Genomic DNA, 27,917 nt, shown 5'->3' with positions numbered 1-27,917 from the left:
GAGTGTTTTAGGTGCTTCGTGCTGCCAGCAGGACTTCAGCTCACAGCACACCCTCAGTCCCACTCAGCCACTCTCACACGCGTGTTCTCAGCCTATCAGGTCTCCATGCTCCTGTTTTATGCATATCTGTGTTTGCTCATGCACACCGGGTCAACACAGTGCAGTGAAGTTAACCATATTTGCATCATAATCTCAGAGCATTCAGCAGAGAGATCTGCTCTCTGTTCTCAGAATGCTGCTCACAGTGACCTAAAACCTCAAAATGAATAGAATAGAATAGCTTCTATTGTCACGACACACATGCACAATGAGATCCAGAACATCCGTGTTGAAGAAAACCAACCAAAATGAAAACATGGCCGCCTGTACATGCCCGTACTTACATGCATGCAGCACCCAGTGAGGAAATGGAAGTCAGATGCTAAAGAACAGCAGCACACAGAGGTCGAACACTGCCCCCTGCAGGCATGTATGAGTCCCAGTCTAAATGTGACTGGAGGAGCTGAAAGAGTCAAATCTGACCAGCGCACAGGGTTGGTGGAACCAAATGGCAACGGTGCCGAAAATGCTGATGGACAAAAAGTTTCCAACTGTTACAGAGAGTGATGCGTGAATGACTGCAGCTTGTTGGCCGCCCCTCCCTGAGCCTGGTTCTGCTGGAGGAGTCTTCCTGTTAAAAGGGAGTTTTTCCTTCCCCTTGTCACCATGTGCTTGCTCATGGGGGGTTTTCTCTGTATCATTGAAGGGTCTTTACCTTACAACATAAAGCACCTTAAGGCAACTGTTGTTCTCTGCAGACACACCTGTTACTCTGTAGACTCTCAAATTTTGACTCTTCCAAATAACTCCCACACAGGTGCTCCCGAGGAAAGACTTTGGTGGTATCTAATGTTTACCTCAGCAATCAGACAGGTGGAAGGTTAAAGGTCAGGAAAATCATGGATCATCTGATTATCTGATGAAAGCAAAGTCTAAACTTGAAAACGTGAAAATCTGTGTTTCGGTCACTTTGCTCCTTACAGAAAAAATGTTCAAGTAAATTATCTGATGTATTTGTTTCATATTTTTCTACCACGTCACCTCCCATGGCTCTTAATAACAAGAAAAAGAAGAAGGAGAATAGAACCTTTAATAAATATGAAAAGATTGAGAAAATACTTTGATTAACTATGATATGGATCATGTTTATTGTTGCAATAAATACTTGAAACAACAAACAGCTTCTGTGGTCAGATCAAAGGCACAAAGCTGGATGCTATAATGTGTGTATAAGTGATTTACTGATGTAAACACTGTGGTTATTTTGCGGTAATCAATGAAAAATGATCACGATGATCATTACAATATGGCGCCAACAAGGACAAAGAGAGGGCGCCTGTAAAGTTTAAACGTTTCGTGCTCATCCTCTCATTGGTAACACTAAAGTGACGTATTTGCATTTACAGCCACTCGCAGACGAGGTCTCTGCATACTAAGATTCTAGGGCGGGGCTTAGTGAGTTGATCGTGTTTGGACCAGTAGCAGGTTAAGCTTCTTAAAAATATGGATATTCATTAGATTGGGGCGTGGTCTAACAGTGGCGGACCGGCAACAGCGAACATGGAGGTTTAGTTGTCGCCTTGTGTCCGTTAGAGAAGGAGGGTCTCACTGACGCGCATTTTATTTTCACTTTTCCTTTGTTATACTTTGTTTTTTCGCCTTCTGTTCGGGCTTCGACATGGAGATGAAGAAGAGGATTAGTCTGGAGCTGAGGAACAGAAATCCAGCCGAGGCAAGTAACTACAACACTTTAATTTATTTATTTCCTGAAGAAACTGGTGAAGGATGCAGTGTGAAGCTATGACGACGCTGATAACATTCGGCGTGGGCGGCCGTCGACTTTTCCCAACCCGCGGACTGATCTTCTGTCGGTGTTTTTGAACGATTAGACGCGACATGTTTGTGGCTCCAACATGGAGGAAACTCCGCTTGGTCCTGGAGGAGGAATCCGCTGCGTGCAGGCTCGCTCCCTCTCCCGCGCTCACTTCTCGCGGGGCAGCCTCGCGCGAGCCTCCCACAGCTAGCACACGGGCTAACAGGCTAACCTGCCGAGTGCCCAGCCCGCATAACAGAACCGCGGCCGAGTGAGTGCGCCGAGAGCCGCCGCAGGTGCTCGGCGGTACCGAGAAAATGCAGTCGCGGACTGTGGATGGGCTCCGCTGCATTTGTTTGAACGCCCCGGGGCGACCGCTCGGCCGAGCCGGCTCCCATTTTAACCTTCACCGTTAGAGAGTTACTGATCTGCGATGGTCGTGCTGTGATGGCGTTTGCAGCCGGACTCCATTCTCATTTCAGCGTTTAAGTGCACATAGTTCTAGGTCAAGTCATTTTTTCTGCCATAACATCATTAAAGGGTCTCCACAGTTTCTTTGTCGGCACGGGTCAGCTCAACACAGGCGCAGTCTAAAATTGATACTTTGTTCACGTTAAATTGGAGTTTTAACAGTTCAGTCTGCTGTTCCCGCCCTCCTCGCTGTGTTTTCAGGCGCACGAGTGCCGCGCGCTTAAATCTCACAAAAATTGCACGAGGTTCGGTGGGAGGCGGATTTAAACGACGGAGAGGGTTTTTAAAAAGTTTCTCGCACGCACAGCTTTGGTGGGTGAGGTGTGCTCTCCCACCGGTGATCGTAACGGTGAAGCTGAGCGCCGGTTTTCTGGTCACGTACTAACCGCTATATGGATGAGATCCAACGGGAGAGGGGGAGTGCTGGCCCGGGCGAAGAGCTCTGACCGAAACGGAAGGAAAGTGACCCTCGTTTAGTTTTGTGAAACGTCTGAAACCTGGGTTTACTAGATGCCTCCTCTTCACCAATTGCTGGGCATATACAGCGTTACACCACGTGGTTATTCATGTACCTGAGAACTGCCATACCTGCTTACTTGTTCTACACATGCAGCCCCCCCCGCATGCTGGAACTGTGTTGTTGTCTTCGTTGTCATCGAAACATATAAATCATGATGAACCGCGCATGCTCAAACCCAGGGCTGGTGAAGCTTTACCTGTGTTCTTTGATATTTTTATTTCACCTTTGTACAGGTAAATCTCATTGAGATCACTATATCATAGCTAAAGCACTTCTGGATGGATGCAAACTGCATTTTGTTGCCTTGTAGCTGTGACATGAGCAATGACGATAAAGTTGAATTCTATTCTACAGGGTGGGCCATTTATATGGATACACCGCAATAACATGGGAATGGTTGGTGATACTAAAGTCCTGTTTGTGGCACATTAGTATATGTGAGGGGCAAACTCCTCAAGATGGGCGGTGACCATGGTGGCCATTTAGAAGTTGGCCATCTTTGATACAACTTTTGTTTTTTCAATAGGAAGAGGGCCATGTGACACATCAGACTTATTGGTAATGTCACAAGAACAACAATGGTGTGCTTGGTTTCAACGTAACTTTATTCTTTCATGAGTTATTTACAAGTTTCTGACCACTTATAAAATGTGTCCAATGTGCTGCACATTGTGTTGGATTGTCAGTGCAACCCTCTTCTCCCACTCTTCACACACTGATAGCAACACCGCAGGAGAAATGCCAGCACAGGCATCCAGTATCCGTAGTTTCAGGTGCTGCACATCTCGTGTCTTCACACCATAGACAATTGCCTTCAGATGACCCCAAAGATAAAAGTCTAAGGCGGTCAGATCGGGAGACCTTGGGGGCAAAATAACTGGCCCACGATGACCAATCCACTTTCCAGGAAACTGTTCATCTAGGAATGCTCGGACCTGCACCCATAATGTGGTGGTGCACCATCCTGCTGGAAAAACTCAGGGAACGTGCCAGCTTCAGCGCACAAAGAGGGAAACACATCATCATGTAGCAATTTCAAATATCCAATGGCCTCGAGGTTTCCATTGATGAAGATTGGACCCACTATCGTTGTACAGATAGTGGGTCCATTAGTTCTACCGACTAATGCCACTCTCCAGTGACATGCGGCGAGTGCTACGCTGTGGGCTCTTGCTGAATGAAGCTAGGACAGCCACTGATGTTTCTTCATTACTGACAGTTTTCTTGCGTCCACATTTTGGCAAATCCAACACTGAACCAGTTTCACGAAACTTAGCAAGCAGTTTGCTGACTGTAGCATGGGAGATGGGTGGTCTCGTAGGGTGTCTTGCATTGAAATCTGCTGCAATGACCCGGTTACTGCGTCCACCAGATATCAACACGATTTCGCTCCTCACGTGTTAACCTCTTCGACATGTCAATGGCTGTGAACAAAGAGAAACTTGTAAATAACTCATGAAAGAATAAAGTTACGTTGAAACCAAGCACACCATTGTTGTTCTTGTGACATTACCAATAAGTGTGATGTGTCACATGACCCTCTTCCTATTGAAAAAACAAAAGTTGTATCAAAGATGGCCGACTTCTAAATGGCCACCATGGTCACCGCCCATCTTGAGGAGTTTGCCCCTCACATATACTAATGTGCCACAAACAGGACTTTAATATCACCAACCATTCCCATGTTATTACGCTGTATCCATATAAATGGCCACCCTGTATTCTATATGAGGTCTCGTTTTCAAGAAGCGAGGCCCAGAGGTGTGTATGAAGTTGGGTACACACCTGTAACTGTGGGCAGGGAGATGTGTGAGTGTGTAATAGCCGGGCAAACTGTCCCCCCCCCCCCCCCCCCCCCCCCCCGGGGCTACAGTAATTTTTAAATGCGCACACGTCGGAAGATCGTTTATTTAACACATTATATTTTACGGTCACAGACTGCAGTCTGTGTGTACGCCACCAGGTGGCAACAGGTGAGTGTGAGGCATGCAAACTGAAAGTTTGAATAAACCTGTGATATATAATGTGGTGTAAATTTTACTCTTTGTCATGTGATGCGGTGGCGCTCAGGTGGCCGAGCTGGTGGTGGATAACTGTCGCTCCAGCGACGGTGAGGTGGAAGGACTCACAGACGATTACACGGGGCTGGAGATCCTCAGCATGGTGAATGTCGGCCTCAGCTCGCTCTCCAAACTGCCCTCACTGCCCAAACTACGCAAGGTCAGTTCACCCGCAGCTACGACACCTGAACACAGCACAGTCAGGATCGGCGTGTGTGCTGTGATGAACATCACATGTGACCTCTGATTGGATGTACCTTCTGAATGTGTCTTATGACCTTTGACCCCAGCACTGACCCTCACACTGAGAAGATGAACGATATTCCACTTTTATGCATCAGCTTGTTTCTGCCACAGGAAAGCAGTATTGTGCACTTTGAGATACCGAACTCAAATTTAGGGATATGGCCCACACACATCATCCATCTGCATCCGGATAATAAGGAAATGTCATCCACCGAGCTAGATCCTGGTTAGCAGTACTAACTTGAAATTTCAACTCAGAATTTGGAGTTATGTTTGACTTTGTTTGTTTTTCAGTGGTGGAAACAAAGTTTCATACTTTTGGAGATGAATGAAAATATTTGAAGTACTGCTGCAGTACTGTACTACTGTAGTACTTCTACAGAGTCGATAGATGAGGAAAGATCTGGCGGGAATGAGCTGAGTAGTTGTTGTCTGTGTGCTGCTTCCTCCTCTCAGCACGCATGATGATGCATTTCCTGTGTTTCAGTTGGAGGTGAGCGATAACACCATCTCGGGGGGTCTGGACGCGCTGGCGGAGAAATGTCCCAGCCTGACCTACCTGAACCTGAGCGGGAACAAGATCAAGGATCTGAGCACCATCGAGCCTCTGGTACGTCCATTCATTAAGCTCGTTAGGCCGATCGCTAACGAAACACCTGAACCTGTCGATGGGAGACCCTGAAACGTAGCAGCAGATTAAAGTCGGGGATTCTGGCGTTGCTGTCCATGTTTTTGAGGGTTCCTCTGCTTTGTTCTTGTACTGCAGCAAAACCTGAAGAACCTGAAGAGCCTGGACCTGTACAGCTGTGAGGTCTCAGCGCTGGACGACTACAGAGAGGGCGTCTTCGAGCTGCTGCCTCAGCTCACTTACCTGGACGGGTTTGACGAGGAAGACAATGAGGTGCCCGACTCCGAGGCCGAGAACGGTGAGCCGCTAACGCGGAGTCTCTCTGGCTTGACCGAGGGGCGGGGTCTATTTGTTTTTCATGTGCACACTTCGTTAAGCCATAAACGTTTCCGTCCAGTGAGCGCGTGCAGATCTGCTGGTCGCCTTCAGCCGCCTAATTCGGATTAAGGACAGGAAGTGGTCCACGGGGAGGACGAACGTCCTGTTTCTGATGTTAGGATGTTTTGTTCCAGATGAGGATGATGAAGCCGGCCCGCCGGGAGATGACGACGATGAAGACGACGATGAGGATGAGGAAGGCTCTGAGGGAGACGAGGTCGGTCTGTCGTACCTGATGAAGGAGGGAATCCAGGTGAGAGGTCATGACTTACAACTTCATTTATAATGAAGGTAAACAGAGAGCAGAGGAGGAGGAGCCTGCCTCACGGCGTGCTCACAGTTGAGTTTAACGTGTTTTTAACATATTTTAAGGATGAAGAGGACGATGGAGACTACGTCGAGGAGGACGAAGAGGACGAGGAGGAAGAAGAGGACGGAGGTTTGTGTCGCTGAAACGTGATTGGATTCTTTTGGGGGGAGGGGAGTTGTTGTTTTTTACAGCCCCTGTGGCGGTCGTCACGGTGACTTCGCCGTCGATGTCTGTGTTACAGTAACGATCACATCATGGCGTTTAAACTGCACGCTTAGGCCACGTTTCCCTGGTGACAGCTTTTACATGTGCGTAGTTACCCGATGATGAGTCATTGCGAGTTTCGCTGTCATGTGATTGATGTGTTCAATGAAACCCGTTCAGTGCAGCGCCACCTAGTGGTAAAAACGCTTTCTGCTCTTCTCTCGGCTGAGTGAAGGAATCGTAGTTCTGTCAGGGTTGCTTCCTCCTCAGTGTCACCATGTTATTGATTACTGATTATTGATCAGGTGATTGATGGCTGCTCTGATTTCCTCAGATGAGGACGGCGCTGCTGTTCAGGGCGAGAAGAGGAAGAGAGACGCCGATGATGAAGGTGAAGATGACGACGACGAGTAGTCCAATCACCTTCGTACGCTATATCGTCTGACAGCCCCGCCCCTCCCCACCTCCCCCTGACCCTGGCAGGATGTGGTTTTGGAGCTCCAGACAAACAGGAAACTGCGATCAGGCTCATCGCTGTCCTTCACCGCGGTGATGTCACTCCGCCAGCCAGCTGGTCAGCAGGAGGTCGATAACAGAGCTCAGAAATGCGCCGCGTTCCCTCAGACATGTCACGCACAGATATGGAATTCAAGAAAGTCACGAAGGACAAAAAAAATAGGAACACCTCAGCAGCTCCTCAGTCTGCTCCAGATTCATCACCTCCTCATCCTCATCACAGACAGCAGGGGGCGGCAACACGCCATTCCCCACTCCTGTGAACAGAATATTTAACAATCCCAGGAACGCCCTTCGTGATTGGTGTTTCTCAATTATGTCTGTGAAGGTTCTCAGTCATCCAGGTCATCGTAGTCTAAGGAGCTTGGAAAGCGTCTGGACTGCAGAGGGCAGAGCTGAAGAAGCGTCTCAGATGAGAGGTGAAACATCTTCAAGCCACTTAAAGACGTCCAGACGCTTTTCTTTCCAAGCTCTTAGACATCACAGCGCTGCCAGACTGTCTACCTAGAGAACGCGGCGTGTTCCTGTCTCTCCTTTATTGATTATTGATCAGCTGGAAGGCGGAGCTCTTCCCAGTCAACCCAGTTCTTCTGACCCTGTGACTCCACTCTACACTACCCATGATTCTCAGCAGCTGATTGCGCCAAACATGGATCCAGAGTTGCCCTCCTCTCTGCTCTCTGATTGGATGACTCCAAAGCTCTCTGTAGTTGGCTCCTCCCCTAAGCTTTTTTTCTTCATTCTTTTAAATTGACTGTTACTGTTTTAACCCCGCCCCCGTCACCTGTGGGTCTGCGGCCTCCCTTCCCACCCCCACGGGTCCCTGTGTAAATAGAAGTGAACTGGTCTCTGTAGGTTTGTGCTGTCGTCCGTTTGGCCTGATCTGTCGTGTTAAGTTTGGAAGCGTGAAGCTGGAGCGATGCTCCTCCTCCGTAATTTTATTTTTTTATTCCTGTGTTCTGATCGTGTTGCTGTAACCAGAGTGTTTTTGAATAAAATGACTGAAATCTCCACGCCTTCTCCTTTCTCGTCACATCTCTTCACGCCCTAAATTATGAAAACAATTTTATTTTTCACTTTAGAATAAAGAACAATCAGAAATGGAAAGGCTCCTCGTGTTGTTCTTCCTGATGTTGCTGTCTCTCGGTGTAGCTACATCTATCACTGCGGCGTGCGTGTCCAGTTTGTCCAACAGGAATGTCTCGGGTTTGGCTGCTGTGGCAGCGCCCAGCTCCTGGAGTGTGTTCCTGTGCCGCCATGATCAGTATCCAGTGATGAATCCTTTTTGTGGAAATCTGCTGCAGGTTTCCAACCTGTTGGTTTCCAGCTGTAGTTGCAGCTCTCTGCCTGCAGAGGGCAGAGTTGTCCCTTTGTGAGGGTCATAATGTGTCACCTGAGAACAGGCCAGATATTTGTCTAAGTTAAAATAAGTTCCCTGGTGAGCCACGCCCATTTTTCAGATGTTTTATTTTGAATATTTTGTAATAAGCACATGAATCACTTGCTGACCGATGATTGGTTCTTTCTGCTGACAGCTCATCAAATGATTTCACATCATTGCAGTCACGCTTCCTGCTGTGCGTGTGTGTCTTGACTCGATATACTCCTGTCATGAGCACTCGGTCCTCTGAAGATTTATTTTTTCCTTATATGGATGTACATCACAACGAGGGGCGGAGCCAAGCACACGCAGCTCTGATTTCTGTGATAAAAATGTTTTACTTCACTTTTTATAGAAAGGAGGAAATTAAACAGAATCTGAAGCAGTCTGTTTTTCACAGACGAGCGTTCGGGCGTCTTACAGCGTCATGGTGACGATCAGGCGGTCAAAGTTCATCGTGAGACTCATAAAGTCATAAAACTGATTTGATAAGCTTCAGGTACCAAATCATTGACCATGTTCCTCATTTTAAACCTGCTCTTCGATCTTTTACCATTATAATCCGTCTCAGAGGTCAGAGGTCACCGTACAGAAGCACGGCCTCAGTGGGCCGCGGGCTCTGTGATCGCAGGTGTTCCCCAGCTCTCTGTCTGTGATCATGAAACTGACCTCGCAGCCCATCGTTGGTCAGTCATGAAGCAGAAGTGTTTATGATGAAACCTGCAGTCAGCTGACACTGATGAGGTAACGCCGTTTAACTGAACACACACACACACACACACACACACACACACACACACACACACACACACACACACACAGATCAGTAAATCTGAGCCGATCCATCAATCTGATGTTCACCTGACATTTACTGACTTTGTTTATGGCACTTGGTGATGTTCCCACAGGGAGGCGACTAACCTGTGTGTGCCTCACCTGTGTGCTGCAGGTGTGTGTGTGTGTATGTAAATGTCTTTGATTTGTTTCAATCATCAGGCTCCACCTGATAAGCAAATGATCTGCAGTTTGCATCCAGTTTGAATGAGACTTCTGAGAGCGACCTGCACACCTGCTGATGCTGGAAAACACCTGCTTTACACTGCAGCAGGGGCGTAGCCAGAGGGTAGGTGTGTCCACCGCAGGGCGGTGACCAGCGAGGGACTTTGAAGCTCTCAGACGTCACTGATGAGTGGGCCTGCTCTTCCTCAGCTTTGTTCTCCTTTTCATGACTCTAAAGTTTTCACAGGCTGGTCACGACGCCGTCAGTGTCCCGCTCTCGTCCTTAGAGGTTTAGAATAATAAATGTGGTGCACGCTGTCTGCTGAATCTCACTGTAACCGAACCCCCTGCAGGTATCACACCTGCATCTCAGCTCAGCCTCTGCACACACCAGCCGGCTCCTCCGCAGGAGCAACCTTTAACCAGCAGAAGTCACGATGATGCTTCCTGCCTTTAGTCTGAGCTGATCCGAGCACCTGGGAGGCGTTTTTTAGCTGAGGTGCAGGAGTGCGCCCTGAAAACCGGCACGCTGAGCATTTATTAGTACAGACAGGTGAGTCTGCAGGTGTGACCTGAAGGTGTTTCTCATCTCAGCTGAGAGTCAGTTGGCAACAGCAGGTCTCTTAGCAACAAGAGCTCACACGCTTCAAGTTCAGTTTTCATCACTTCTGAGGACTTTACATTAACTCACATTTGTTTCCTGCAGATCCTCTGACGTCCAGCAGAGGCAGCAGTGAGTTTGTCTCAGAGACTCCATGTTAAAACGTTACAGCAGAAATAAACGTGTTTAACGTAATAGGGGCGTGTCGTCTTTGACCCACAGGTATCTGTAGCTGCTAACCATCTGCTAGCATCACCTGAACTGGACCTCTGGACCGTGTTTGTGCTGTCAGAGCCTTTTGTGAGTGAAATTTGAGAATTTTGATTGGATGTTCCTGATTAAATATGTCTGTGGAAGTAAACTGACAATGTAATTCATCTAAACCTTAAATCTAATCTGAATCCAACGTTCCACAGAATAAACTTAACCCGAGCCCCCCGGTGTGGTCAAACTTCAAGTTTAGTTATTACGAACCAATTTGTGTGGCCCCACATTGACTCAAAACAGGAACACACACACACTCACTCCTCATTAGCAGATCAAACAGACGGCACAGATCCAGGTTGAGTTTGCAGGTTTTATTTTAGCACATGAACTGATCAGGACTCACAGCATCACCACCTGCTTCACATCCCTTCAGGACTACATCTCCCATCATCCCCTCTGGGTTTAAGGCTACAGCAGCTGGCGAGGAGAAGTGCGAGTATAAAATGATCAAAAAAACACAGGAAGATCAGAGGAAACAGGAACAAATACAGCACGTGCAAGGACAAATAAAGATCAATAAAATCAATCACAATCAGCCGGTTCTCACACCCACCTCTGACGGATGTGCTGAATGTGAGACACAAAAATGAAGCTACCTGTTTGTTATTTATTGCTCCCACTGAACCTTGATCATCTTCCAGCTCGATACAATCTGATAAAAAAATAAACTTATGCTCCGAGGAAACTCGCTAATTGTTATTGCGGAATCGAAAAACTCCAAATAAAAACAGTTTCTGGTAAACCGTCTGAGCACGCTCATAGGTGTGCACCGCGAAGAAGCTCTCTGTGAGTGTGACGGGTTGTTTCCATGGACACGCATGATTGGAGGTCATGCTATGGCTGTTAAAGATACCCTGGAGTGTTGAACCTGCTTCATAGTGCAGACCTCAGGAGCTCTGATTGGACAGTTGGTCCAGTTCCTGATGAACTTTTACACCTGAGTTTCCAGCTAAGATTGAAGGCGGCCACATTCAGAGAAGAAGAAGAGTCCGAGGAGGACGACTCGGGAAGCAAAAGCCGGTCGCAGCGTAGATCGGTTCATCCTCGCCGGCTTCTGTGACGGCGGCTGAGACCATGACTGGTTCTGGTTGTTCTTGTGTGAACTTTTCTAACAACGTGTGAAAGTAAGCTGTTTGTTCTGATGAACCAAACATCTGATGTACCGACTTTAAATTCCTTAATAACAACTGCACAAACTGCTTTTTCCTCTGCAGAACGACTTCCTCTGCAGTCAGCAAAGAACAAAACCAGTCGCATTAACTGGTTCTGATGGAAGTCCAGAGCTCCAGAAAAAGCTGGTACTGAGCGGCGTCTGTGGGGGAAACCAACCATCAGCAGGAAGACCAGTTCGTACCGTCACTTTCAGAGTCGTCCTCCAACTCTGACCTCCACAGTAAACACCCTGCATTCGTACCGTCGACTGATTCCTCTTCAGTTTTTAAGCCTCAAACTGAAGGTTTGTCCCAGGAAGCAGAGCATAAAGGATCCACAGGTAAGGCCGTGGACCAGAATGAGATCGGGGTCCACAGTTTCCACGTCTCCAAACTCTTGTCTTGGCACATTTCCGGTCTCTCTGACACTGACGTCAGGTAAGTTTCCTTTAAAGGAACCTAAACTGAAAAACTACTCGGGTTAATCAAAGGCAGCGACGAGCCGACCAACCAGAATCAGGAACCTTCTGAGGAACAATTCCTGTTAGGTTTGGAGGTTTGAGGGGACCTGTAGGTTAGTCTCTGAGGGATCTATGCCTCAGGTATCAAGTCCTGGAAGCAGCTAAAACCTGAATTTAAAGAGTTTTAAAGTGATTCGTCCATCTTCATCGGAAGTCCATCGGACACAGCCGTTCACCCGGGCCGGGCTGAGTCGTACCGGCCGGCTCACATCAGGCTCTTGCGGTTTAGTCTGGAACTTTTAGAAGAGGTGATAGGGGAGGTGGAGTCCAGTTGTTGGTACAACTCCCTGAGCTCCTTCACCTCCTCCAGCACCTCCTGCGCCTGACTCCAGGCCGCCTTCGCCTCCTTCAGGAGTCTTTCTGCCTCGGTCGACTCCTTCCCCCACCTCACCATTCCCCGCTCACCCTCGGTGTCGCCCCGCACTTCCTTCAGCAGCCTTTCCGTCTTCTCCAACTTCTGGCTGATGAGCTCCTGCAGCTGACTGACGGGCGCCATCGCAGCGGTCGGTGCGGAGGCAGACGAACGACTCGCTGCCGCCGTTTTACTCTTATCGGCTCTAGTCTCAGAGTGGCTCAGGATCTCATCCATGGAGGCGCAGCGGTTTTTCTCTGCCGTCGTGAGGCGTTTTTCTGGCTGGGGGGTCTGCTCTGAGACCACCGTCACCTCACGGGGAAGGCTGTGAGATTTCCCAGCAGCCTCGGCAGTCCGAGCTGAGAGCGCGCCATCTGTTTTGGACCTGGCACAGTCCGGACTGAGGTGGGATGCAGAATTTTCCAAGCCGGTTCCTTGAGTGTTTGCAGCATCCTCTTCCTGGATCAAGTCCAGAGTCAGCATCCCATCCGAGGAGGAGGTGGAGGCCTGACAGACAGAGAGAGGAGGAAAATCAACAAAGACACAAAGAGTCTGACGGAAAAAAGCTTTTTCAGGCCGCTCTGACCACCAGAACGAAGAGTCCCACAGTCAGTCTGCACATACCTGACAGGTCAGAACAAATGTTTCGGTGCAAAGCAGAGGAAAAACGATTCGTGCCAAAGAAAACCCCAAAATAACAACTGTTCAATGCTTCTATTAAAACAAAGAACAACTGTGAACGGCATCGATAAACTGTTCGAAATATCCAGAAAACAATCTGCTGAAAAAACACAAAAAACTGTGGAAAAACTTACCAACCATTCAAAACGGCTCAAAGCTGCCCCAAAATCTGAATAACACTGAAAATCCCACCAACACCTCCAAAATAAGGCAAACAGCACACTGTAAAAAGTGTCCCAACAGGATGCGCCCGCTGCTAACCTGTAACCTGCCTCATCATTCACATCAGAAGTTCGAGGTTTGATGAAGAATAAAGTCCCAGAGGAAGAGGAGGATACTGACCACAGCCAGCAGGTGGCCTCTGGTTGGCAGTCGGCGGTTGTGAGGGATCTTCACTCGATCTCGAGTCAGATGAGACAGCTGCGAGTCTTCGACCATCACCTAAAAACAAACGAAGAAGGCACGTGGCCACCAATCACTGTGGGAGCTCCTCCAGGACAAACCTGACACAATCACATAAAGACACCTTAAGCAGTTACACGACCTGCAGTCATCATCATCATCATCATGGTGCTCTCACAGACGGAGCCGCGAACGCTTCCATGTAGGTAACTTAGCATTAGCCAGCACGAGCTCAGGATTGGACGTCCTGCTGACGCTGGCCGTACTTCCTGTTGACTGTTTATGAGGCGTGTTTCTACCTGGTGATTGGATGGATTCCTCACTTTTTTTTTACCACTTTGACACCCAGTCTAAGGCGTGGCCACCGCACATCATGATCTCAAGAGTTTGGATGTAACACAGCACATCATCAATAGGACATGCATGTGCCACTAGCCTGGAACACGCTGTGAAAGACTATTGATCGGGGTATCGACGTGAGTATCGAGCGGTGGAAAAGGCAGGCAGCTGCTCTGGCACATGCGCTGCTACAGAATAAACACATCAAAACAGAAAAGTCGCAGGAAACGCCAACATCGAGAGTCAGACCTGCATTAAAATCAGACGCCGCTCAGCCGTGTAACAGGAAGTGAGTGGGGGAAGCAGCCCAGTCACATGAAACACGCATGTTCAGGTTCAGTAACTTCTGCTTTCATCATGTCTACTTCCTTTATAAAAGAATCAAACCACAGAAACACATTCAGAAGCTGCCTGAGAGTCTGATTTTAGCGTCACTGACGTGTTCGACGTACGATGGCCACGGACAGTTCTGCACGTCAGACACACTCGGAAACGAAAACCTCGATTCAGTTTCATTTACAGCTCAAGGGTGAAAGGTCGTCGACTGTCCCAGACGTCCTCACCTGATCCGAACAGCTTCCATCTTTAAACCTGGAAAAACTACACAATCTGTCCAGGTGACAAACTACTAACAAGTCTGCGGCTTTCAGGCTGCTGACGAACAAAGGCGGGCCCAATCTTACTGACTAAACACAGCGGGGCTCCCTGTTTACATAATCAAAGATCACACCTCGTCCAGAACGCTGTTCTTGGCTCTGGTGATGGCGGCATTCAGGACGCTGATCCAGGATTCTTTCTCCTCTGGGCTGACAGCGAGGAAGACGAGGTTGGGAACCTGCAACAGAGCAGAGACACAACAGAGTTAGTCCACGCTCACGCCATCAGACACGCCGGTTTGTATTTTTAATGTTTCAATATTTGGTTCAGTTTTTCAGGCATTTAGAGCTTTTAATGGAGACGCCACAGACGCAGAAATGATTTTACCTCGAGCTGAAAGTATCTGTGTTTATTATTCAGAGCAGGTCTCACACAGACGTCTGTACGTTATAACAGAAGCTGCTTTACTGTGAACACTGATTGGATAGAACTGCTGACATCACACATAAGGACCCCGCCCCTGTCCCCCTTCAGCTGGATTACGAAGCCTCGGTGGGTGACACTTGCTGAGTGTGTGTGTGTGTGTGTATACATGTTTGTCTGTCAATGTGGGGACCACTATTAGTGCAAAGACCTGTAGGGTCCTCACTGTCACACTTCAAACCAACATGGAGGACATCATGTGAAGCGGTGCTGCGATGTCACCAGTAACCACAGAAAGGGATTCTACTGCACTAGAAAGCAGTAAAATAATTAAAATGGAGCTATCGTTTCGACCGTTCTGTCAAAAAAACCTTTTTGTTTATCTTGTCATTACCCAAACTGCACACCGAAGCTCTTTGTTTCTGCACATGGACATAAGGTGCAATATTCCTGCTTCTTCCTTTCACAATAAAAGTCTTGACATGCACTGTGTGACTTCTGTGGCGCCAGTGTCCGGCAGCCTCGCCTCTGTCAGTGCGCCCCAGGGTGGCTGTGGCTACAATGTAGCTGCCATCACCAGTGTGTGAATGTGTGTGTGAATGGGTGGATGACTGGATATGTAAAGCGCTTTGGGGTCCTTGGGGACTAGTAAAGCGCTATATAAATACAGGCCATTTACCATTTATTTATTTACTTCTGAACATAAACTTGCTTCGAGCAGGGTTTTTCTAGGTTGCATAAAGTAAAGGAAAAAAGGGAAACAGTCACAAAACATATTTATTCTTCAGAAAAGAACCCTTCTCAGAGTGGACATAAAGGTCAAGATCAGGACTTTTTCACCGTGAGCAGGTAACCGATTCACGACTAATGAATCATCTCAGATGTTCTGTGGACTGATGTCTACTCTGTCTTTGGCTTCTTCTTTCTGGAATACGACAGCACTGGTTTCATACTGAGAACAGTTTGATCCTCATCCTCCATCTTCCTGTGCTAATGTGTTTGTTTTAGCCTAATTATAGCTCTGTAACTAGCCACCAGCTAGCACATCATCATATGTCATCTAGGCCAACTTCACGACCCTCCAAACATCTCTGAAATTAATTTTGATAACACCCACAGTCATGGCAGAGCGGTATATTTAGAGATCCTTCACTCAGAACATGAAACACCCTCTTTAGTTGGAAACCAGTTAGCTAATTTCCTGCTAACGCTTAACTCTGCTAAAGCTCATAAAACATTTTTTTTTCAAGCACGCCTGGAGTTTAAACTTTATTGTAAGACCTCAGAGAAGAGCGCAGGGCCCTCAAGCTCCCAGGTAGAGGACCCGAGCTTGAAGATAAAGATCGCCCGCATATCTTAACAAAAAATACATAAAATACATACATATAGATGGAAAAATCCATATAAATGAAAAAGAAAAAGCCATTTCCTATAATTGTATCAATAGAAAAGTAAACTTAAAATGCCTAAAAATAAAATACCTGTGTGAAGTTTAAGAAAAAGGTTAGTTAGTAATAAACTGTATAAATAAAATAACCCTCCATAAGAGGAATAAGAGGCCGTGGCTTGACCACACAGAGACTTTGGCGGTGCAGGAGGCGGACCTTGATATCAGGTCTCCACCCCTCCGAGAATTTGTCCTGTATATGACATCACCAGGAAACCTGCAGCACAGATTCTGGCATTTCATGGCATATTTCAACTCTGGAGGGGTTTCAGGGTTCAAGACCAGGTCCCGTTCAGGTAACACACATCAGTGATGGTCCTCACAAGTACCCAAAGACAAGTATGTGTGTGTAATAGAATCTGCCACCCAGTCTGCAGGACACTTGATCCGCCCCTCCCCCTTTCCCCAAGAGCATTCTGGGTATCTGCGAACATCTGGTGTGTGTGTGTGTGTGTGTGTGTGTGTGTGTGTGTGTGTGTGCTGCTGTCGAGGAAAGCCTCTTGGAGCTGGAGCTCCACCTGTGCTCACTGACAGCCGCTGCTGAGTCGGGTCAATAACAGCTCCACCTGCTTTCCTGCACAGTTCAGACGGAGGTTTTATTCAGATTCACTCTGAGCTTCTGCACATGTGCAGACCGTGCGACACACGAGCCGCCTGGGAACATGAATAATCAATGACCTTAGGTTACAGGAGGTTTGATGAATCAGAGCTCTGCCTCTGTGCTGAGCACCGCTGCTGCTGCTCTTTATGGGACAAGTGAGGCGTGGATGGTGTTAATCACAGCGAGTCCTCCCCTGCTGGCGCTCCTTCTGGACTCTGATGGGACCAGCACGACCAACATGGACGCAGCTTTCATCAGTTTCACACTCGCCTGCTGCAACTTTTTATGGCGGTCACTCCAAACACCATGGGAAGTGTCTGTGGACGTGGACATGACAGCCGACTCAAATACAGATGAATCTCAGGCCGCCGTCAGGCGGGATTCTCGTGACACCACCAACATGTGGGAGGAGCTTACTGACACTTATCACCAGGAAAAAGGAGCCTTGATGTTCTGTAAATATGTTTCTGTGACCTAATTCCCAGTTTTACAAAGACTCCTCCTCATCCCATTGGCTGTTTGTGAATAATGATGATGATGATCATCATAATACAGATGGAGGCCCCGGGGCAGAGCCAGGATGCTGGAGACGTGACATCTCTCAGCTGGCCTGGGAACGCCTCGGTTTCCCTCGGATGAGCTGGAGGAGGAAAAAGGGCGGATGATAATGACGAGGGATCAGGTGTGGTGGCTTTTGGTCGTTTGGGACAGCAGGCTGAGAGCAGACAGGTGAGGTCCACCTGACAGTGAGCTGGCAACAGCACGGTGTGTCAGGTGTGTGCAGGTGTGTCAGGTGTACCGTGTTTCCTGGCGAGCTGCAGCGCTGCAGTCTGAACTTGCTGTGGTTCTTCTTGCTGCGGCTCTTGTTCTTCCTGAGTTCCTCGCAGCGCTCGTAGTCCGACAGGTCCAACACCTCGTCAGCTCGACCCAGCTCCTTCACCTACAGACACACAGGTATTACAGGTAAGTAACATAGGCAGGTAATACAGACAGACATCTGGAATCCTCTTTCACGGTTGCTGATTGGTTGAGGCTGTTGCCTAAGGAACAGCTAAGGCACAGGTCGTGACAGCAGGTAACGAAGGTCATTGGACAGGTGAGTCAGGTGTCCTGACCTCACCTGCTAACAGTGTTAGTCTGTGCATGAGTACGAACCTTCATCCTCCTGATCAATCAGCATCACCTCATTATTCTTTTATTTGTTATGTGTACAAACTCCTGACAACGGTCACTACTGTCATTATTACTACTAAACTCTCAACGGACGCGCTTTGACCTTTAACCTTTTAATGAAACTGCAGGATTCCTGATGTTGTCTGTGTCACCTGAGGTGACCTTATCCGTCATTATAATTACTTCTGCGATTGGTGGACGTCATCGCTCACATGACCAAAACAACATGTCTTTATTCTCCAGTAAGAGGCTGTTCGGCCACACCCACATCCAGGTGGATCCCCTTAATGGTACTCGGTGAAAGCCTCACACTCACTGAGCCTGATGGGATTTGTAGTCTGACATCAGCTGAACATCTGGAGCTCATCTTTCAGTCTGAGGGACAGATGTTGATGCTAACGCCACTGTGAGGTGCTCTGAAGCATGAAAGCTGATTGGTTGTTGCCTCGTGTTTTGCAGCAGGTGTTTGGATGTGAGCAGCACTGACCCTCCGCTATCAGCTGATCTGCTCTGTGCTTACATCCACTCTGGGTTTAGGTTTACACACACGTGCACACACACACCAGCTCTCAGCGTGTTAGCATGTGCTAAGTGAAGGTTTCTCTTGTCACATCAGCTCATCAATCTCCATGGAAACAGCATCCATTATTAACCAGCATTAAAGTGAGACTTCCTGGGAGGCAGGACTCCCCCCCCATACACACACACACAGACACTTATTTATAACGCACATCAAACTTCCTCTTCCTCAAGATGAATGTTGTTAAAATGAACATCTTACCAAAATTTTTATTTTTATTTCAGTCAATTCCCTTATTTTTGCCGAAACATTTTTTTGTTTCACTGGACAAGATTATTGGTTCTTTCATTTGGGGAGGGAAGCCACCTAGGGTCTCTAAAACTTTGCTGCAGCGATGCAGATTTAGTGGAGGACTTGCATTACCTAATTTTTTAGTCTACTACTGGGCCGCTCACATCCATAAACTTTGCTACTGGCTAAAATCTTCTGGTTCCTCGTGGTGTAAATTGGAGCTATCATCATGTAGGGGCTCTTCTTTACCGGCTTTGCTCTATTCCTCTTTACCCGTGAGACCCTCTCTGTACACTGATAATCAGGTGGTTCTTAACACACTCAAAATCTGGTTTCAGTTTAGACGTCACTTTAATTTTGTAATGCCGTCTTCCTCGGGTCCTCTAAGCGACAACCATTTGTTTCCCCCTTCACTTTTGGACTCGACATTCTCAGTGTGGTGTGGGTATAAAACAGTTCAAACATTTATATGTGGATGGTGTTTTCGATAGTTTTCCCAACTTGTCTTCTCGTTATAATCTCCCTATTACCCATTTGTTTCGCTATTTTCAAATTCGAAATTTTGTTGCCAAGTGTTTCCCAAATTTCCCCTCTTTACCTCCAGAACAGCAGTGGGAAACTACGTTATCATTTATTCCTCATCACAGAGGAACCATTTCAAAATTCTATGATGCTATTCTGTCTTTTAGTAACCACTCTAATGTTAAGCTTAAGTGTACATGGGGGGACTGGGGGGGGGGGGGGGGGGCGTTCTGGGTTTTTTTTTCATATATATGTGTGTTTATTTACTTAGGAAAATGAAGAAAGGTTGATTGTATTTTGGTAACTGCAAGTACTGTTGTTTTCTTTTTTCAATAAAAAATATTTTCAAAAAAACCCAAAAAAAACTTCCTCTTCCTCTTTGCAATGTTGTTGCAGGGGTGGGGGGGACTGCAGAGTGGGTGGGGGGTTGTAGAAACCAACAGAAATCCTCCTAAGCAGCCCCTCCTCCACCCAGCAGACCTCTTCTCATGGAGGGTGGAAGGGTGTCTGATAGATCGGGGGTAGGGGGTGGTGCACTGAGGGATTATGGGAGATGTAGTAGAGTGAGGAGAAGACAGGAAGCAGGGTGAGAGAGCAGCAGAGGGTCTCAGGTGGAAATCGAACCAGGGACGCTGCATTTGACCGTGCAGCACCAGGCCACCAGCTCAGGCACCATGGTTCTGAGTTCACTTGGCTTTGAAACCAAACAAGTCAGTCATACAGAATTGACTTATCATTCACCGTGTAGCCCCGCCCCTGGCGGTGCTCTGAGGTCACGGGGTCATCGGGATTGCGCTCGTGAATCAGGTCTGATGCTTCGGTGACTGAAACTAAAACCAGGCACGCTCTGTCAGAGCACATGACCGCTGTCCTACACCTGCAGGAGGGTCCGGTCCGAGTGAACCTCCAGAACCAAACCAGGACCGCCAGCTGCAGTCCAACATGGAGGACGAGGAGGAGGAGTCTGTCTGACCACAAGACCAGAAACTTGACTCAGGACGGCTGATCAGCTGTTTACCTGATCGCACACATGCAGACAGATGTGTGTAACACAGATGCTGCCTGAGGATTACAGCAGCTTAACACACACACACACACACACACACGCACACACACACGCACACACACACGCACACACGCACGCACACACACACACACACACACACACACACGCACGCACGCACACGCACACACACGCACACACACGCACACGCACGCACACACACACACGCACACACACACACGCACGCACACACACACACGCACACACACACACGCACACGCACGCACACACACACACACACACACACACGCACACACACACGCACACACACACACACACACACACACACACACGCACACACACACACACACACACACACGCACACGCACACACAGATGGAAATTAAAGTGTGATTCTGTTAACAGACAATAGAAAGTAGAGATGGCACGATACCACTTTTTTATGTCCGATACCGATATCATAAATTTGGATATCGGCTGATACCGATATGAATCTGATATAGTGTTTTTAATCAATAAAACTGTTTTTTTAATATCTTGCTGCATTTTGTATAAGTTCATACTCAAGTTTAAATAAACAAAACACTAAAGCTATTCTGTTATACTGTATGCAAAAAATACACTGCACCCAAAATATTTCACAGTTCAGCAAAACTGATCAATCTAATAAACTTAAACCTGCTCCATCCTCCCTGTTCTGGTATTTTAAAGAGTACTTAGCAGAAATATTAAGCAACCTAACTAATAGGGCTGCAAACTCCCAGCAAAAAAAAATAGGGAACCTCCCACCCTCCACCTCATGATGCTTAATCGATGTAATCAACTTTAATTTGATGCAGGGTGGAAAAAAATGCACAGAAATCAATTATTTTTCAAGAATAATTAAATAGATTCAACAGCTTTCTTCAACAAAACTGCAGACTGCACAGATGGTTCCCAAAGGAAAAAGTACTACAGCTTACTAGGGTATATTAGACTTAATAGTTACTATATACAGTAATGGACTTCTATACATTTTATATCAGATTAAAACTTTGGGTGTCAGATAATTATTTATTAAAAGCCGACATTTGAAATGAGAATAAGAAAGAAAAGTATGTCTTTGTGCCCCCTTTTCCCAGTTAATGCCCTATCGGCCCCCCTGGCTAAACCATGCTAGATCCGCCCCTGCACAGTTACCAGCCGTCAGCTGCGTAGAAAAAGATCCTCGAGTAGAAAGTAAGATTAAATACATTCTAACAACAGCTGATCAAGCTTAAACGTGCTGCTGTTGTTCAGCTGCTGGTTTCCTCTTTCTGCTGCAAAGTGGACCAAAAACAAACAAGAGAGACGATCAGCTGATCATTGATCATGATTGAAGCAGCAACAGGAGAGGGAGGGGGAGGCAGTCGCTCCATATATCGGTTAAGCTTTACAAACATTCAGAGATGAACTTACACACTTGCTTTACTTCTCTGTGGGATCACCTCCTCGGAGATGAAATGCTGGTTTGGTAGCGATGCTACAAACACACACAGCCGCTCGATCACGTGACCACACTGCTCCCACGTGTTACGGTTATGAGCCGAGTTACGCCATGTAGCAAGTTTTGTGAGGTGCTTTTCTGATATTTAATGGATCGAATTACATTTTTTATTTGTCTCTGATATCCGATCCAGTAATTTACGTCAGTATCGGACCGATACTGATAGGTAATATCGGATCGGTCCATCTCTAATAGAAAGCCTACTTCATTCTGATTGGCTGCTGCACCTGCCAGTTATATTTCAGTCAGTTTTCACAGGAACGTTGAGGCTGCAGGTGATTCTTGTGCTGCTGACGGTTTTATGCTGTAACAGCAGACAGGAAGTGATTGATTATGATGGATGTGACACTTGTTATGTAACTCCTCCTCCTCTGGCACCAAACTCTGAATATTGATGATTGATTACACAACTCTGTTTATTTGTGCTGAGGGTCAAAAATACCAATAAACTGACAACAAATAACCAATTAAAAAACAAATAAACCCATAAAAGAGCGGGAAAGACGCTTTCACTAAAACTTTATTGTCCCAAACTACAATGCCAACTCAGAGATGAAACCGACGAGCAGAGCGATGTGCCCACACGTGGTTCAGTCCCCACAGAGACAGGACTACAAACCTCTGTGTGTGTGGTTTCAGAGTGTATTTCAGTGTGTGTGGTTTCCCTGGTGTCACACTGGGTTTCTATTCCTGGTAGGACAGGAAGTCGAGCTGCTGACATGTTGAAGCTTCACACATGCCTAACTTAGAGCCACAGAAGCAGAAGAGAGTCTGTCGACCAACAGCAGAGACGCCGCGCACACAGACACATCCTAATTTGGTGGTGAGACAGTTTTCAGGAAGCTTCGATGTGTAACTTCACACTGACGCTGCCAAACGACGGGTGAAAAGAGGAACTGAAGAAAGGAAGCCGAGGAACCTGAATGCACCACGGAGACTGATGTGAACGCACAAACACAAACCAGAGGCCGCCTCGTTTCACAATGTCCCTGACACACACACACACACACATTAGCAAACGGAGCAAAAACATATTTCCAGCCCCATCTCACACAAAGTGGAACACTGAGCAACACGAAACAGATTTTACAACCAGCTAAAATCTTTGAATCTGAAAAAGGGTCAGGAAGTGTAATTCTGTGAACACGCTGCAAAGCAGCGCCGCTTCATGTGTTGGAACAAAGCTATTAACTCAGTGGCCACCTAACGAGCTAACCACAGTGATCAATACTGCACCGCTGCACACAGGTACCACACCCAGAACCCGAGAACATGTTAGAAAACCTTTTCACACAGAGGTTGTGTTAGGAGGGAAACTAGGCTCTGTGTGATAAGGGTTCTATGACGACGTTCCCTGAGTGATAACGGTTCTATGACGACGTTCCCTGAGTGATAACGGTTCTATGACGACGTTCCCTGTGTGATAAGGGTTCTATGACGACGTTCCCTGAGCGATAACGGTTCTATGACGACGTTCCCTGAGCGATAACGGTTCTATGACGACGTTCCCTGTGTGATAAGGGTTCTATGACGACGTTCCCTGTGTGATAAGGGTTCTATGACGACGTTCCCTGAGCGATAACGGTTCTATGACGACGTTCCCTGTGTGATAAGGGTTCTATGACGACGTTCCCTGTGTGATAAGGGTTCTATGACGACGTTCCCTGTGTGATAAGGGTTCTATGACGACGTTCCCTGAGCGATAACGGTTCTATGACGACGTTCCCTGAGTGATAAGGGTTCTATGACGACGTTCCCTGAGTGATAAGGGTTCTATGACGACGTTCCCTGAGTGATAAGGGTTCTATGACGACGTTCCCTGAGTGATAAGGGTTCTATGACGACGTTCCCTGTGTGATAAGGGTTCTATGACGACGTTCCCTGAGTGATAAGGGTTCTATGACGACGTTCCCTGAGTGATAAGGGTTCTATGACGACGTTCCCTGTGTGATAAGGGTTCTATGACGACGTTCCCTGAGTGATAAGGGTTCTATGACGACGTTCCCTGAGTGATAAGGGTTCTATGACGACGTTCCCTGTGTGATAAGGGTTCTATGACGACGTTCCCTGTGTGATAAGGGTTCTATGACGACGTTCCCTGAGTGATAACGGTTCTATGACGATGTTCCCTGTGTGATAAGGGTTCTATGACGACGTTCCCTGTGTGATAAGGGTTCTATGACGACGTTCCCTGAGTGATAACGGTTCTATGACGACGTTCCCTGTGTGATAACGGTTCTATGACGATGTTCCCTGTGTGATAAGGGTTCTATGACGACGTTCCCTGAGCGATAACGGTTCTATGACGATGTTCCCTGTGTGATAAGGGTTCTATGACGACGTTCCCTGAGTGATAAGGGTTCTATGACGACGTTCCCTGAGTGATAAGGGTTCTATGACGACGTTCCCTGAGTGATAAGGGTTCTATGACGACGTTCCCTGTGTGATAAGGGTTCTATGACGACGTTCCCTGTGTGATAAGGGTTCTATGACGACGTTCCCTGAGTGATAAGGGTTCTATGACGACGTTCCCTGTGTGATAAGGGTTCTATGACGACGTTCCCTGAGTGATAACGGTTCTATGACGACTTTCCGTTCTATGACGACGTTCCGTTCTATGACGACGTTCCCTGTGTGATAAGGGTTCTGTAAGGACACTTTTCCTGTGCTGCAGCAGTGAAACCGGAGCACTCTGTGTATCTGTAGCTCGGACTGAAACTCGACTCCTGCAGAACGCCGGCTGATGAAACCCGAGGAGAATCTTTCTGTTTGCAAACTGAACTGCAGAATTTGGAGGAAGGCTAAAAATACTACACACAATACTCTCAATGCATGTACATAGAGGTACTTTGGAGTACTCTGAGGTACTTCAGTGCTTACCAAGTTCAACATGTCAGATGTTCTCTGCAAGAGTTCTCCTGTAAAGTTCTGTAACAGTTTCATAAAAAAGCTGCGCACTCCCTTTAAATCTGTTCCTCGTTAACCTTCTTAATGACATCACAGGTGTCACCTGCCTGCTGGTTACAGGTGATCACGCTGTGAGGATCAGAGACCTTCTACCTCTGATCATGTCCACTGATCGATTGATTGATTGACTAATTGAGTGAGTGAGTGTCAGGGGTTGGTCACCTGTAGGCCCCGCCCTCTCTGACTCACCTCCTTCTCACAGATGAACAGCTGGTCTCCTCTCAGAAAGACAAAGCGGTTCTTCCAGATCTCTCTGAAGATCCCTTTGCCGCAGAACTTCCTGATCCAGCCCACTTTATCAGGCGGCGCGTTCTGTGGCGCCGACTCGGACGCGCCCTGAGACAAGAAACAGGAAGCCGACAGAGCAGGTGAGGAGCAGGGAAACCTGTCAACACGGCTCCAGAAGCTCAGCCTAAATCAACCTCATCTCCTCAGTTTGTATTTTTAGTCTTTGTTTATAATACTCTACTTGTGTTTCTATTCATGCTTCTATTGCTGTTTCTACTCTGTTTTCTGTTGTGTACAGACTGGGAGACACTGATTTCTATTACTCTGTTTCTTCATCCTCACCTGTGTGGACAGACAGGTGTGTGTAGCACCGACAGAGCCCGCCTCTAACTGCTTTCATTCTGAGTTCAGCCGGTTTGGGGTCAGATGGTTGTTATGCAAGTCCATTAAAGGCTGTAACTGAAACTGGAGCTGCTGAGCAGATTAACCATCACACCACATTCAGGTCACTTTAAAGCCTCCAGGACCGGCCTGGACCTCACAGACCGGGTCACTGTTAAAAACATCACTTCTCCGTCTGTTTGTTGGCCTTTTGGCACTTTTTAAGCATCAGCAGAGTGAGGCCTTTATTATGAAAACCGGACGTGGGTTCTTGAGAAGCCTGCGGCTCTCAGCCTTCAGAATAAAACTAATCCTCGGGCTTTTGTTCTTCGAGTTCTGCTTTAACGGAGAGAGCCCCGGGGGTCGCCCTCTGTCCCGGTATCACTCACCCGTTTCCCGGAGCTGCTCCTCTTCATGCTGCCGGTGTCCGGCGGCTGATCGCGACACTTCTCCCACTTTCACGGGAACTCCGTTATCCGCTCGATGGAGACTCGGAGAGCCGTTAAAGCAGTCAAACTCCTGCAGGGGAGACCGGAGCCTCCGCCTCAGCTCCGCCGCTCCACGGCTCTGTTGCTCGGTGTCACTGTGCTGAGCGACTCGCTGCTGTGGCTGCCGCCGGGCTCCGCCGCACTCTGACCGGCCAGCAGCCACTCCGTGCTTGGGTGTCCGGTTACTCCTCCTCCCTGTCCCCCCTCCCCGCCTGCCCGCTGGCTCAGCGGCTCATCGGCAGCCCGGAAGCGCCCCCCTCCGGCGGACAGCGGGAGTGGCCGAGAATGAGAGCTACTGAAAGCGCTGACGTCACAGGGTGGGCAGTAACGCTCGAGCCTGCAGTTCCTCTGGTGTCCAGCAGAGGCTCCGCTGCCTCCGACTGGGAGGACAGTCTCCTCCTTTTGGGCTGAACAGACCCGAGACCTGAAGCTGAGCCTGGTTCCAGCTTCAGCTTCAGGAAACACGCGGCACTCTCTGTAATCCCACAGACATCTGTGCTAATCCACAGCATGATGTAGATTATGGCGTGTTCACAGAGATAATCCACGAGGGTGAAATGTGTCACACAGACGCCGCCTGCGCCTGGCGAAGGAAACTGACCTCAGCCTGTGGACACAAGCGGGGGAGAGAGGAGGAGGGAGGTGATCTCTAAAGTACTGACAAATATCTGAAAGCCTCAAACTCCAAAAAATGAAATAACTGCTGGTGATTTATGGATGGAGGTGAGCACCATCAGCTCACAGCGAGCGCGTCATTGGTCAAGAAACCAAACGACTCAAATGTAGAGAAACTAACTTTAATCAGAATGACGATAAAACGCTTTCTCCGACCCTGCTCACCGAACCAACACGACCGCCCGTCTTTACTGTGCTCCATTACAGGATCTTTAATTAGTGCCCTCCTGTGGCCGTCGCATGAACTGCAGCTCGTGCTTGCACTGTTAGCATTGACCAAAACTGTGATGAAACGCGCATCAGGCTGCCCCAACATCCTCATCAACTCTGAAATCATGCCATGAACTGCAGACTGCAGTTTTGGTTTGCAGATGGTGTCCGCAAACTGCAGACGCCATCTGCAGACGCCGCGTCCTCACGAGTCTGCAGCTGCTCTGCCGTCCTCGTCTCTAGATCTGCATCGGGTTGATCTGACAGATGTTTCCAGGTTCGGCTCTGATCTGGAGTCAGTTTCAGTCCCAGTGTAGATCACAAACTGGGTCACAGCGAGAGGTGGCGGCTCATCTGCAGATTATCCCCGACCCCATCATTAAAGGGACAATCCGCCCAAAACAACAGCAGCAGATTAGAGCCGCAGGTTCAACCCGATCAGCTCGGACTCACCAGCAGCCGACACCCACGGCCAACAGCACTGCTCACCTATAAATAATAATAAACAGTAACAATGAAAAAATAACTTCAAAAAATAAATAAATGATTAAAAAGGAAACTCTGAAAACTCAGAAATGGTTAAATTAAATAGAAAAATATTAAAATAAGGAACTGACAAAAATCAATTCAAATCATAAAAATCGTAACAAATAAAAACACCAATTGTTAAAGTAATAATTATGAAGACAACTGGAAAAGATGTCAAAACATATAATAATAATAAAATATAAATATTAATCTAAAAATGCTTTCATGACATAAATCCAAAAATAAAAACGTATCAAAGTTTTGTGACAAGTGACCTGCAAGTTTTACGAAAGTAAAACCTGATTTTATAAACGATTTATTTTTAGTGTTTCATGAGACGCCCAATCAGATCGAAGCTGAGACTCACTGCCTTTGGTCTGTGACGCCCTCTGATGGTTTCTGGGTGAAGTGCAGCAGTGTCTGAACGATCACAAACATC

General features: G+C 47.5%; 2 protein-coding genes across 3 annotated transcripts; one reads left to right on the top strand and one right to left on the bottom strand.

Moving 5' to 3' along the window:
* Nucleotides 1-1,556: 1,556 nt before the first annotated feature.
* LOC146699542 (acidic leucine-rich nuclear phosphoprotein 32 family member D-like) lies at nucleotides 1,557-8,196 on the top strand. Of its 2 annotated transcripts, none has more exons than XM_085472525.1 (7): nucleotides 1,557-1,771; nucleotides 4,914-5,063; nucleotides 5,637-5,759; nucleotides 5,916-6,075; nucleotides 6,290-6,408; nucleotides 6,528-6,594; nucleotides 7,004-8,196. In XM_085472525.1, exons 1-7 carry the CDS (start codon nucleotides 1,718-1,720, stop codon nucleotides 7,081-7,083), a joined length of 753 nt encoding a protein of 250 aa, XP_085328651.1. In that variant the 5' UTR covers nucleotides 1,557-1,717; the 3' UTR covers nucleotides 7,084-8,196. The 2 variants fall into 2 exon arrangements, with proteins under 2 accessions (XP_085328651.1, XP_085328650.1); XM_085472524.1 differs by lacking the exon at nucleotides 1,557-1,771 and adding an exon at nucleotides 4,558-4,816.
* A 2,533-nt stretch (nucleotides 8,197-10,729) lies between these two features.
* Nucleotides 10,730-27,669, bottom strand: LOC146699541 (pleckstrin homology domain-containing family O member 1-like). The gene is made up of 6 exons (XM_085472516.1): nucleotides 25,967-27,669; nucleotides 25,158-25,304; nucleotides 17,747-17,887; nucleotides 14,610-14,714; nucleotides 13,481-13,579; nucleotides 10,730-12,964 (listed from the first exon to the last, which is right to left on the bottom strand). The coding sequence occupies exons 1-6, from the start codon at nucleotides 25,991-25,993 to the stop codon at nucleotides 12,311-12,313; spliced, it is 1,173 nt and encodes a 390-aa protein (XP_085328642.1). The 5' UTR covers nucleotides 25,994-27,669; the 3' UTR covers nucleotides 10,730-12,310.
* Nucleotides 27,670-27,917: the final 248 nt, after the last annotated feature.

The sequence above is a fragment of the Copadichromis virginalis genome, linkage group LG11 (assembly GCF_057382275.1).
Source record: "Copadichromis virginalis isolate Kocher_CV1m ecotype Utaka linkage group LG11, C_Virginalis_male_GT1.1, whole genome shotgun sequence".
Lineage (NCBI taxonomy): Eukaryota > Metazoa > Chordata > Actinopteri > Cichliformes > Cichlidae > Copadichromis > Copadichromis virginalis.
The sequence above is the reverse complement of the archived record's forward strand: the minus strand, read 5'-3'. Positions and strand labels throughout refer to the sequence as shown.